The sequence below is a fragment of the Heloderma suspectum genome, chromosome 1 (genome assembly GCF_057233095.1).
Source record: "Heloderma suspectum isolate Gila_16-S chromosome 1, 16-S_ref, whole genome shotgun sequence".
In the NCBI taxonomy this organism is placed as follows: domain Eukaryota; kingdom Metazoa; phylum Chordata; class Lepidosauria; order Squamata; family Helodermatidae; genus Heloderma; species Heloderma suspectum.
In genome coordinates this window covers 251,565,825-251,578,122 of record NC_139458.1, presented here as the reverse complement: position 1 = coordinate 251,578,122, position 12,298 = coordinate 251,565,825, and the positions used below count along the sequence as shown (strand labels likewise).

Genomic DNA, 12,298 nt, shown 5'->3' with positions numbered 1-12,298 from the left:
CCACCACTGAGAAGGTCCTCTATACTCACGATGAAGGAAGACAGGGCCTCTGTGTCTCTAATGGTTTTATAGCTAGGGATGTCAGAGAATTCCGCCACGGATCTCGGTGAGGCTGAATGCCAGTGCATTCGGCCCCCAGAAATCCATGGCGGAATGAAGCCCCTCCCCCCCAACCCACAAAAGGCGCGCGAAATGGAGCACTTACCTGGTGCCATCCGTGCTGACTTGTGAATGGCGGCCGCCCTGCGGCCGCCATTCACTTCTTCATCATAGCTGTAGGGATGGCGGAGAATTTCTCCACGAATCTTTGGGAGGTCGAGTGCTGACGCATTTGGCCCCCCGAAAGTGTTGGGGAAATTCTCCACCAGCCCGCCCCCCCAGGATGGGACTTACCTTCAGCGAATGTCCCTCTCGGCGGCGGGTCCCGGCAGTGTTTCGGCAGCGTTTCGGCGGGGGCGGGGGCGGCGGCCGGTCTCCTGACCGGCTGCCTCCGCCGCCATTGCAAAATAAAAAAGTAAAGTAAAAAAAAACACCACACACCCGTGATAGGCTACGTAACGATTTACGTAGCCTATCACGGCTAGATTTCCAAAGTCATCCGTGATAGGCTATGTAAATCGTCACGTAGCCTATCACGGGTGACTATGAAAAGAAAAAAAAAGCTCTTACGCGGCTTACTCTATTTGCGTTGCCCTTATTTTCGCCGTAGTCTACGTAAATCTTTACGTAGACTAGACGTGCCAAACTAAGGAATGCAAATGGGGCGCCCCATGGGCGCCGCCATTTGCGTACGCGCTTTTTTTTTTTTCAAATTCACCCGTGATAGGCTACATGACGATTTACATAGCCTATCATGGCTGACTTTGGAAATCTAGCTGTGATAGGCTACGTTAATCGTTACGTAGCCTATCACGGGTTTTTTTTTTTTTTTTTCACTTTTTCTTTCGCGGCCGGGGAGACGGGGCGCTTCTCCCCGGCCTGAATTTCGGCTGGGCGAGGCGGGGTGCCTCCCCCCCTCACCTGAACTTTGGGGGGAGAAGCGAAGCGCCTCCCCCCCACCGCGAAGCAAGCTGCGGGACAAGGTAAGTCCCTTTCGTCCATCCCTACATAGCTGTGATAGGCTACGTAAATACTTACGTAGCCTATCACGGCTAATGCAGGGACGCCTTTTGCGTCCCTGCGGAGGCCATGAAAGGCTACGTAAGTATTTACGTAGCCTATGACAGCAAGCTAAAAAAAACAAAACAGCATACGCAAATGGCGGCGGCTACAGTGGCGTTCCCTATTTTGAACTGTTTTAGCCTACATAAATATTTACATAGGCTAAAATGGGGAAAAAACAAAGGAACGCAAATGGCGCCGACTACACTATTTGCGTTCCCCTTGTTTTTCACTGTAATAGCCTACGTAAATATTTACGTAGGCTAAAACAGGGAAAAAACAAAGGAACGCAAATGGCGCCCACTACACTATTTGCGTTCCCCTTGTTTTTCGCCCTAATAGCCTACATAAATATTTACGTAGGCTAAAATGGCTCAAAATAGGGAATGCAAATGGCGGCCGCTGTAGGGCTGCCATTTGCGTACGCTGTTGTTGTTGTTTTTGCTTGCCGTGATAGGCTATGTAAATACTTACGCAGCCTATCATGGCAGCTTCGCGGGACGCAAAGGGTGGCCGCTATGGCGGCTGCCATTTGCGTTCGCAGCAGCCCGTCCACAGCCGGAACTCCGGCTGCGGACGGCCCTGGCCGCTGGCTCTGCAGGGAGGATTCTGGGGGGAGGGATGGAGCGCCCCCCCCCCATGAATCCAAGCTCCGCAAAGGTAATTGACTTTCGTACATCCCTATATAGCAGAGGTGATTTCAGGCGGTGCATCTTTTCTCCCTGCTGACAAGCTGCACTTGAGGAATTTCCCTCTTCTATGGCCCTGTTAAAACTGCAGGGGTCCTGCTATCCTTCGTTGCATCCTCCTAGAGAGAAAAACAGACACAGGCCATGAATGATTTACACAGAAACACAGGGAGCTGCCTTATACTGAGTCAGACCCTTGGTCCATCTAGTCCCATATTCTCGACTTGACTGGCAGCAGCACACCAGAGTTTTTCCAGCCCTACCTGGAGATGCCGGGGATTGAACCCAGGACCTTCTGCATGGAAAGCAGGTGCTCTGTCACTGAGGCATGGCCCCTCCCATGCCTCAGTGGTAGAACACGAGGTGGTGTCATGTTGCAGACTGGGACTGAAGGGGTGATCCTGGGCTGATAAAGTTGAAGACCAGTACAGTAAACAGACTTGCTACCAGATATTTATTTATTTATTTATTTATTTATTTATTTATTTTCTATACCGCCCAATAGCCGAAGCTCTCTGGGCGGTTCACAAAAATTAAAACCAAACAACACACAATAAAACAATTTAAAATATATAGAACATTAAAACCACAATATAACAATACAACCACAATAAAATCTAGCAGCAGTGCAGGAGTTTAAAATACAGATTTAAAACAGCAAAGATAAAAATTTAGAAAGCTAAAATGCCTGGGAAAATAAAAAGGTCTTCACCTGGCGCCGAAAGGAGTACAATGTAGGCGCCAGGCGAACCTCACTAGGGAGCTCATTCCAGAGCCGGGGTGTAACAGCAGAAAAAGCCCTCCTCCTAGTAGCCACCCGCCTCACTTCCTTTGGCAGGGGCTCATGGAGAAGGGCCGCTGACGATGATCTTAAGGTCCGGGCAGGCACATATGGGAGGAGGCGATATGCAGAACAGAAGCAAATGTACCCAAATAGCAGTGGCCAATGAGGCAGTTCAGTAGGCACAACTCTGCAGGACAACTGAGGCAAGAATTCCTGCCCATACTTTGACGTCTGGGAAGGGGGTGGCGGACACAGGAGACACTTCCATCAGCACCATGCAAATATGTGATTAGGATACTGACTGGATAGCCACAGTAGGCCCAGGCCACTGAGCTAATGGGTGGAAATTCCTGTCCCCTCTGAGTGCCATGTAATGGCCACTGGCAGTTTCACCATCTCCCAGGTGGCTGCTGTACCCAAATATGTATTTGTTCACTTATTACATTTTTATCCAAGGAGGAACTCAGGATGGCATACCAGGGTTCTTCTCTCCTCCCCCCATGTTATCGTCACAACTACTCTGTGAATGAGGTAAGGCCATGAAATATTGACTGACCCGAGTTTGCCCACTGACCTTCATGGCTAACTGGGCATTTGAACCCGAGATGCCCCAGTCTTAGTCTAACCCAGCCTTCCCCAACCTGGTATCCTCCAGGTGTTTTGGACTTAACTCCCATCAGTCCCAACTAGCCTGGCCAATGGTCAAGAATTCTGGGCGTTGTAGTCCAACCAATCTGGAGCACACCAGGTGAGAGAAGACCACTCTAACTATGACACCAACTGGCTTGATTGAACGTCACTAAATACAACATGCCACTGTACTTGTAAGTAAGCCATTCTTGCTCCACCATATTTATTTTTGTGTGTGTGGTTTGGTTTAACAGATGATGGAGGCAATATCAGACTGCATGACTTTTGCAAAGCACCTGCAGCCATCTGCTCCTGCTGTCTCTGCTGCCTCACATTTCAAGAGTGCCAACAATGTGCCAGGCACTGATCTTCTCAACAGTGGTGGGCAACTTGGTCTGTGTCTGCCCATGAAGAACTTCTGGTACACAACTAGGGATGTCAGCGAAATCTGCAATGGAATCAAATGAGTTCAGATTTCTATGAATCCGGTTTGCAGATTTTGGAGTGGGGCGGCTTTTCCCCAATTGCACAGATTCTGCAGACTTGCAGACTATTTTTTTAACTTTCTGGATCTTATACAAATCTAGTTGTTAAAAATATATATAAAATACAAAAGCACTGGCTGAAAATGACCATTGCCCCATAGGCTAAAGCATGAAAATGCACGGGGGGGGGGGGATTTGCACATATTTGCAACTGAATATTTGCACAAATGCAGATTTGTGCAAATTCAGGAAACTGGAAAAAAATCTGATTCCATCAATGAGTGGACAACAGAACGAAAGGCACCTGCCAATACATGAAATGCAGACAGAGCGGATTTTACAAATTCCATACATCCCTGTACACAACACAAATGTGGATGTGCAGACAGAAAGTTTCTGCAAGGCCACACTGTTTATGTCTAGAAATAAGTTTCTTCTTCTATAATGGGTGGGAAATTTGCAGTCCCCAGATATTTCGCCTGCAGCTCCCATCATCATTGACTCTGCTGGCTAGGGCTGAAGGAAGTTGTAGGCCAAAACATCCAGAGGGTCACAAGTTGCCCACCCTCGTTCTACAAGTTCCTTGATGTGTTTTGGATCTGATGACCGTTCTCACAGGTGGAAAAAAGAATTCATAAAGCTTCAATCAGCATAAGCTTCAACTGGCCTCTCAAGGTGCTGAAACACAAAGGATGCAACTGTTCATGCTGAAAATTTGAAACATGAGACAGGCATTATGTGTTTGATTGACATGGCTAATTGAGCCATTAACCCACCAATTTACAAAGTGTGGATTTTAATTAGATTTTAATGGATGCCATCCTTAAGAAAGAATAATCAATACAGCTGAAAATGGGGAAGTCCTGTACTTTCAGACAATTTTTATGAATCTTCTTGTTTCAGGCAATGATGTTACAGAATGTCCTTTTCAAGCTATACAATATTGGTATTTATTTATTTATTTATTTATGGGATAGCCTGCACAAATATTTGTGTAGCCTATCGCATGAACAGGGACGCAAATGGCATAGTGGATGACGTTTGCAGCCGTAAAGCGGGTAGATTAACCTAAATGCAGCTGTAAATGGCTGCATTTAGGCTAATCTACCAGCTTTATGGCTGCAAATGGCGCCCACTATGCCATTTGCGTCTGGAGACTTACTTACAGCGATATGGCACGGTGATAGCTGCCGGCTGTATCAACATTCGCCAGCGAAGCAGAGCTGGTGGCCAGCTCTGCAGGATCGAGGTGGAGCAGAGCTGGCCTGGATAGATTCTGGGGGGGAGGAACAGATCGCCTCCCCCCCCCGCTGACACCGTCGCGGCATGGACGGTGAGTGATCTGCCCATCCCTAGCCTCACCTGGGTCCCCAAAGAGCCCCCTTGACCCCAGCCTTGGTTCCCAAATCTCCTCCCGCATCTCGCCGCTCTCCAAAGTACAGGTAGTAGCAGACAAAGTGGCAGTCTCAGAGCAGGGAAGTTGGCAAAATCTGCCATGGAATCAAATGAGTTCTCATTGCTATGAATCTGATCCGCAGCTGACTGGCTTTTCCCAACTTGCACAGATTCTGATTCTGTGGACCTCCAAATTGCTTTTTTTTCTTTTTTTTACTTTATGGAATTTTACCCAACTTTAGTTGTAGAAAAATATGTAAAATACAAAAAAAAAAAAAAACACCAGCCAAAAATGTGCATATCCCCCATAGACTAAAGCATGAAATTGTGCAAGGGGGGGAGGGGGGATTTGCACATTTGGGGAGGGATTTCCAAATCTGTGCAAGTGCAAATTTGTGCAAATTTGGGAAATTGGAAAAAATTCCTTCAATGAGCAGAGGGAACCAAAGGCACCTGACAAACTGCAAAATGCAGATGGAATGGATTTTACACAACCCATGCATCCGTATCTCAAAGTCTTAGTTGCATATCTGCCAGAGACCTTTTGCCTTGAGTCTACTCAGGAGCAGGGGAAAGTCCCAGCTGCAGACGGTGAGGAACCAGCTGCAATGGCTGAACATGGAAGAGAGGAAGCTGATGGCACGTGTACAAGTGCTCAGTCTCCTCCCCCCAGACCTTTGCTGGGTTAACAGCTGCCTTTGAGCCATTCATTCAATTCTTTGGTCATGGGCGAGCTGACTGATGTGGTCACTGAGGGTTGGACAGGGCCCATATGGGCATCCTCCATCCTGGCAGCTGCACATATGTCTAGCCAGATCAAGACTTTTGTGTTATGCCATTTTTGTGAAGGCTGTCAAGTCATCTCAGATCTTAACTCCTGCAGGGGCATCTGTTTTTTAAAATATACAAGTGAAGTGACTGTGGGATATGTCACTAACTAGTCAGAAATGGCAAAATACTGTCCGTCAGCAGTGCAGCATGTTGACTGGCCTGCTGCACTGAAACGGGTTGACTTCACTGCAATCGCCTGTTTGAGTTATTAATGGAAGTGTGACGTGAAGATAGCAATGCGCAGGGTCGGCGTCAAGGGTTGACATGGCTGGGCACCTGCTGATGGCCCGAACCCCAGCAAGGTGCCTCCTGACAAGAGCTCTCTGGACTCTCCCCTCCTCTTCACCATTGCACCTTGCTTGCTCACCGGCCTCTTCCTCTGGCCCAGGTAGGGGTGGTGGTGAGGAGGAGGAAGAGGAGGAGCAGTACCTGGAGACAATGCTGGTAAGAAGGTGGACTCACTGAGGGATGGGAGCCCACTGAGAGTGTCTTGTCCAAGGGCCCTCCAAAACCTGGAGCTGGCCCTGGCCATACATAGCATTAAAGCCAATGAGATGCTTGCACCAGTTTTTTGTTATTTTTATTTGTACACTTGCATACACTTAAAATTGCAAGATATTTCACAGATGAGAATTCTAGCTTTCCAAGAAACAGCAGGGTCTCATCTCCAGGTCAATGAAATGAACCACTAAACTGGTTCCTGCAGCTTTTCAGACTTGCCAAAAGGGTGTGCCAATGAGTTATTCCAGGACCATCGTTCAGTTTTGTACAGTAATGGACAATCACGTTCTGCCCTGTTTCTCGCTGCACAGAACAGATCAGAAGCGTTCCATTAGGAACTAGCTGGATAGGTCACAATCCTTTTTATTGTTGTAATTTGAAAGGAGATGGTAGAATAACACAGATAAAAATGGAGTTGAAAATGCAGACGAGGAGCTAACCAGGCGGTTATGAATTATTCTGAGCAAGGAATAGCACAGAGACGTGCAGCACAATTGCAAAGTGTTCCATAAGAGCAGCCTGACGGAGGGAGATGCATGCTATCTCTCTCCATGTTAGCAGTCTGTCTGAATCACATCGTTCAGCGATGGGGATTTAACAGCCTCTCTTCTAACATTTGAAAATCCAAAAGCGACCGTCTTAGAATGGAGTCAGGCAACTGTTTTTCCTAGCCCAAAGAAGGAAGGAAGACAGACTGGCATGAACATACTATAGACAAAAAGAGCCTCCCATTGTGCAGAAAGCTAGTTTCTGAGGGAAAAGTGTTCTAGGCTAGCTTTTCAATGACTGACAAAGCAAAAGGCAACTGATAAGATCCAAAGACAGTGGAAATGTACATTTGGCTTAGATTCAAACACAAAGTATTTATTTATTGGAAAGATTTATAAGCCTCCTTTTAGGGGAATCCCCAAAACTGTTATGATTAGGGAAGCATCAGCAATATTGTTACATGCACCCTACTGTCCTGCGTGATGTAGAAGTTCCAGGGGCACAGCACTTACTCGTGTTTGCTTCCCTTTGGAAAGAGATCAGTGGAGGCTTATTGGCATTTCTGAAATATTTGGGTTTATTTACATGTTGAGCATAGGTGGAGGTACATGGCTTAACACTCCGACAGGCATCAGTACAGCTATCTCACATCAGTTCCCCAGAGAAAGAGAGAGAGACGGAGACAGAGAACTCAGAATATGTCTCTCTTCCTCTGTGCCCTTTCCCATTTTAAGTTGCTTCTTTTGGTCCCTTTCTACAAACACAGATTTAGAATGTACCATTTTAAGCTTGGGGGTGGAGTGAAAGGAGAGAAAAGTATGCAAGCTATTCAGCTACCTGTAATCTCCCAGACAATAGCTGTGGCTGGCAGGCTTAAAGGTCTTTCATAGTCTTTCTGGGCCCATGAACCCTCTCCTGTCCAAACCCAGAAACTTAACAATGTTATGAATTCAGCCTGAAGGGAGCTGACATCAGGAACAGATTAATCTCATATGGATCAAGACCCTAAATAGTGAGTTTGGACATTAACCATTTGCTCTATGCCTGCAATTCACATTACTACTGGATGCCCTGTTTTCAATATAAACTGGAGGCAGAGGGGGGGGGAGGACTGATCCAAATTGGGAGCACAGTAGGTTGGCAAAGGATTAAATTCTCCTTACCTCCCCATGCTAGGTTTCCAATCCATATAGAAACATGCAGTCTCACCTTGTGAGGTCAGATTCCATAACTAAAGGAACAGGCATTGCACATAGGAGCCCTCTGTAACAGAATCCCTTTTTAACTTGCTGTACTTGTGGAAATTTGTATTGGTTTAGGTTTACTATTTTGCACAAGTGTAGACCTCATCAGGTAGATCATGGATGCCAGGTTTCGCTTTAATATTTTAACAGGTATCATTTTTATGAGCAATAGACATTTGAAGCTTGTAATGGCAAACCCCCTTTTTTTTTAAAACTCACCTGAACTCCCGTGCCACTTTAATAACAACAACAATAATTCATGATGATAATAAAAAATATAAAATGCATTAGTAGCATACTGCTGAAATTAATGCTGTTGTGTTTGTACTTGACCAGCATTACTTTTGTGTTAAATTACAGAAAAGAGTGTGATTTCATCTAATGGGCATCTATGAGCACCAGGAATAAGTGTAAAGACGACCATCCCTAGGGCAAAGGAGTAACTTGTAGCACTTGTTGGTCAATTGCGTATGTCAACCCTGGACGTTAAACTGATATAGCTGCACATATCAACGCTAGAGTGTTGACAATGTCCACCATCCCCAGATGTGGCATTGTGGAAGCACAGACTGTATACAACATAGAAGTGGACAGATGGGATATGGTGGGACAAGGGCAGGACTGGAGAAAACTTGTGTATGTAGTATCCAGTTAGGGGTTGTTGTTGTTGTTGTTGCCACTGGAGGATCAGCTACGTTAGCATAACCAGGCAAGTTTGCTCCATCATAGTAAGTTGCTGTTGTTAACGGCATTCCAACTGCTGAGCAGAATGGATTGGCTTTGTCTGGCAATCTTTTCTGTGGATCCTAAATATGTGCAACTGAACTGAATGCATATTGTTCTTCTCTTTTCACTCTCTTTTCTCTGCTGTCCTTCTATTGCCCTCTGCACTGAATTTTAGATTGTAAGCTCCTCAGGGCAGGGACCTGACTTTTTGCAAAAAGCACATTGATGGCACTACATAAGTAATAATCATTTTCTGAGTACTTGTGTAGGTGCAAGCAGCTGTATATGTTGCCACAGCTACTGATATCTATAATTGTTATTGGTGAGAGACTGAATTTGATGTTAACAACCTTTGTTTTATTTCTTTCCTCCCTGGATTATAAAATGTAGGATTCTTTTAATGATAGGCTATTTTACCTGTTGTTTATGGGGATTACACTGTAGATTATTACAATAACATATGCAAACATTACCTCTGACATTTCCATTCTCCAAATCCTTCTTCAGCTTCCCTTTGTTGAGAATGGCTACCACTTTTTTCACCATGGCTTGGCCAAGGGTCGGAAGCAGCGCAGTCTTCAGCACCAGCTTCGCTTAGAAAAAGATCCCAGGGTAAGTTGCCTGTTAAGGACTTTCCATCTCATAACCATTAATGACTTTTCCGGCTCAGACTCTTTCTTTGAAATCGAATAAGCCGTCAAGCTGGATAGCTTTGAAAGGGGATGAGAGCAATTCATGGAGGATAAGGCTACCCATGGCTACCAGCCATGTTGGCTATATACTGCCTCTGAGAGCGGAGGCAGTATGCCTCTAAGTACCAGTTGCTGGGGAACAATAGCAGGAGAAGGCTGTTGACCTCCTGTCCTCCTTGTGGACTTTCCATGAGCAGCTGGTTGGCCACTGTGTGAACAGAAGGCTGGACTTTGGCCTGACCCAGCATGGCTCTTCTTCTGTTCTTATGTGGGATATCAGGGCTGCAAAAAGACCTCTCTTTGCCTCAGGTCTTGGTGAGCCAGTGCTACTCTTAAGCAGATGGGTTAAATCAGCCTTCCCCAGCCTGGTGCCCTCCAGATACAGGCACTGCAACTCCCATAATTCCCAGCCTGGTGCCCTCCAGATTATGGACTGCAACTCCCATAATTCCCAGCCAGCAGAGCCAGCAGTACAAGTCAGGTTCAGATGTTCATATGAAAAAGAAAAGACCTCACACCCATGTGGAGGAAAGTTTTGCCTAAATGTGGGGTCCAGGAAATCTGTTCCCTGATTCACACCAACTTCATATATGAATCTAACTGTGTTTGTTTGTTTCAGGGGTGGGCAACTTTGGGAAGTTGTGTGTGTGGGATTTTTGCCCTCTGCACACACCCCCTATAGACCGCACACCCCCATGGGTGTAAAAAACAGTGGGGAAGAAGCAAAATGTTTTCAGATGGCTCTGCTTTCCATCTTCTCAGCTCCATTTTTGGGCTGCAAGTGTGCAGCCCTTTCTTCACATTTAAGGGTGGCCTAAAGAAGTTCAGGCGACAGATAACATTATTAGCAGTCAGAGAGACGTCTCCTTCTTTTAAAACTTTCCCTCCTTTCTTTCTGTAAACAGTTTTGGTGCCATTTTCTTGTGGCAGCACTGATCCTCTTCCATTTCAGATGACTTGAGAGCAGGGGACATACATTTCTACAAGTCAAAGACAACATCATAGTCAGAGACTGTTTCTTCTTTTCAAACTCCCCTCGCCCCCTCTTTAAACTGTTTTTGTCATTGTTTTCCCATGGCAATGGATCCTCGGAAATGGATCATGGGTCATCTCACTCCACAATGTATCTGAGAAAGGAAACTACCTGGGTGAGATGGCCCCTGATGGAGGAGGCAGGAAATCAGCCGCAAAAATTATTTATTTATTTGTTTGTTTGTTTGTTTGTTTGTTTATTTATTTATTTATTTACAATATTTATATACAGCTCCACATCAAAGATTTTGGAGCGGTGAACAGCAAGATAAAAGAATAAAATTTAGTTTTTGTGAACCGCCCAGAGAGCTTCGGCTATTGGGCGGTATAGAAATGAAATGAATGAATGAATAAATAAATAAATAAATAAAATCCCATAATTAAAACAATTAAAACATTTTTAAAAAATGGATGAAAATAATAAACCGGATTAAAAAAAAAAACCGGATAAACACAGTAAATCATTAAATAAATGATTTAAAGCAAGAAAGGGGGGATTAAAATATCTGACAGAGCCCCTCTCCAGGTATTACCCTACTATATGGCCACCTTGAGTGCCATTTTTTGGTAGCAAGGTGGGGTATAAATCAAATAAATAAATAAACAAACAATGATCAACATCTGAGGCCCTCCTCTGAGAGCTTTCTCTGATGGAGGCTCAGAGGATGGCAATGGGGGTGAGGGCCTTTTCATTGGTGTCCACCCAATTGTGGAATGCTCTCCTCAGTGAGGCCCACCTGAGGTTAACATTGTCATCTTTTTTGTGCCATGTCAAGGCTTTCCTCTCTTCCCAGGCATTTGATGGCATATGATATAGGCATTTTATTGCATGTAGTGAATTGTTTTGGTTGTCACTGATGTTTCAGCTATTTTATGGGGTATGTGGTATATTAGTGAACCGCTGTTTTTAGCTTCTTTAAAATTTGTTTCAATTCTGTTGTTCAAAGCCTTGTGTCTTTTGGGGGAAAGGTGTCTCAGATGATGATGATGATGATGATGCACCCTAAAATTGTGCTACTGTGTCTGAATGCAAAGACATAAACATGTAAGTTCCCTGCTCCCAAAGGTGCCTCCAGAAGTCATCAGAAGTTCTCCACTGCTCTTTTTCTCTCCTCCTGCTTCTGCCTCCTCCCCCCAGACCTACGAATGTGCTAAAAAAAATTATCCTGACAATGTTCAGCACACCCCTAGTTTCAATGCAGGTATGTTAGATCTCTCTACAAATAGAATTGGGGAACTTTTTATTAGCCTTGTACCTCTTATGAGAATGTACACAATTTCAAGCCTGATGGAGCTTGAAAATAAGCTTCAAATTATTCCAAGTTATAGATATTTTTCCCCTTCATGGATCACTGCCTTGTTGTGGCGAAGGGGCTTGCGTAACTCACTGAAGCCATAAGCTATGCCATGCAGGGCCATCCAAGATGGACAGGTCATGGCGGAGAGTTCTGACAAAATGTGGTCCACTGGAGAAGGAAATGGCAACCCACTCCAGTATTCTTGCCAAGAAAACCCCATGGAACATAGCACAAGGGTAAAAGAGATGACACCAGAAGATGAGCCCCTCAGGTCGGAAGGTGTCCAATATACTACTGGGGAAGAGCAGAGGGAATTTCCAAGTAGCGCCAGAAAGAGTGAA

General features: G+C 45.2%; 1 protein-coding gene across 1 annotated transcript in view; it reads left to right on the top strand.

Moving 5' to 3' along the window:
- Nucleotides 1-12,298, top strand: part of PCSK2 (proprotein convertase subtilisin/kexin type 2) — a 160,070-nt gene that overhangs the window by 30,588 nt on the left and 117,184 nt on the right. The window contains exon 2 of the mRNA XM_084830421.1: nucleotides 9,443-9,547. Within this exon, the coding sequence (XP_084686547.1) occupies nucleotides 9,443-9,547 (105 nt within the window). The remainder of the gene's footprint in view (nucleotides 1-9,442; nucleotides 9,548-12,298) is intronic.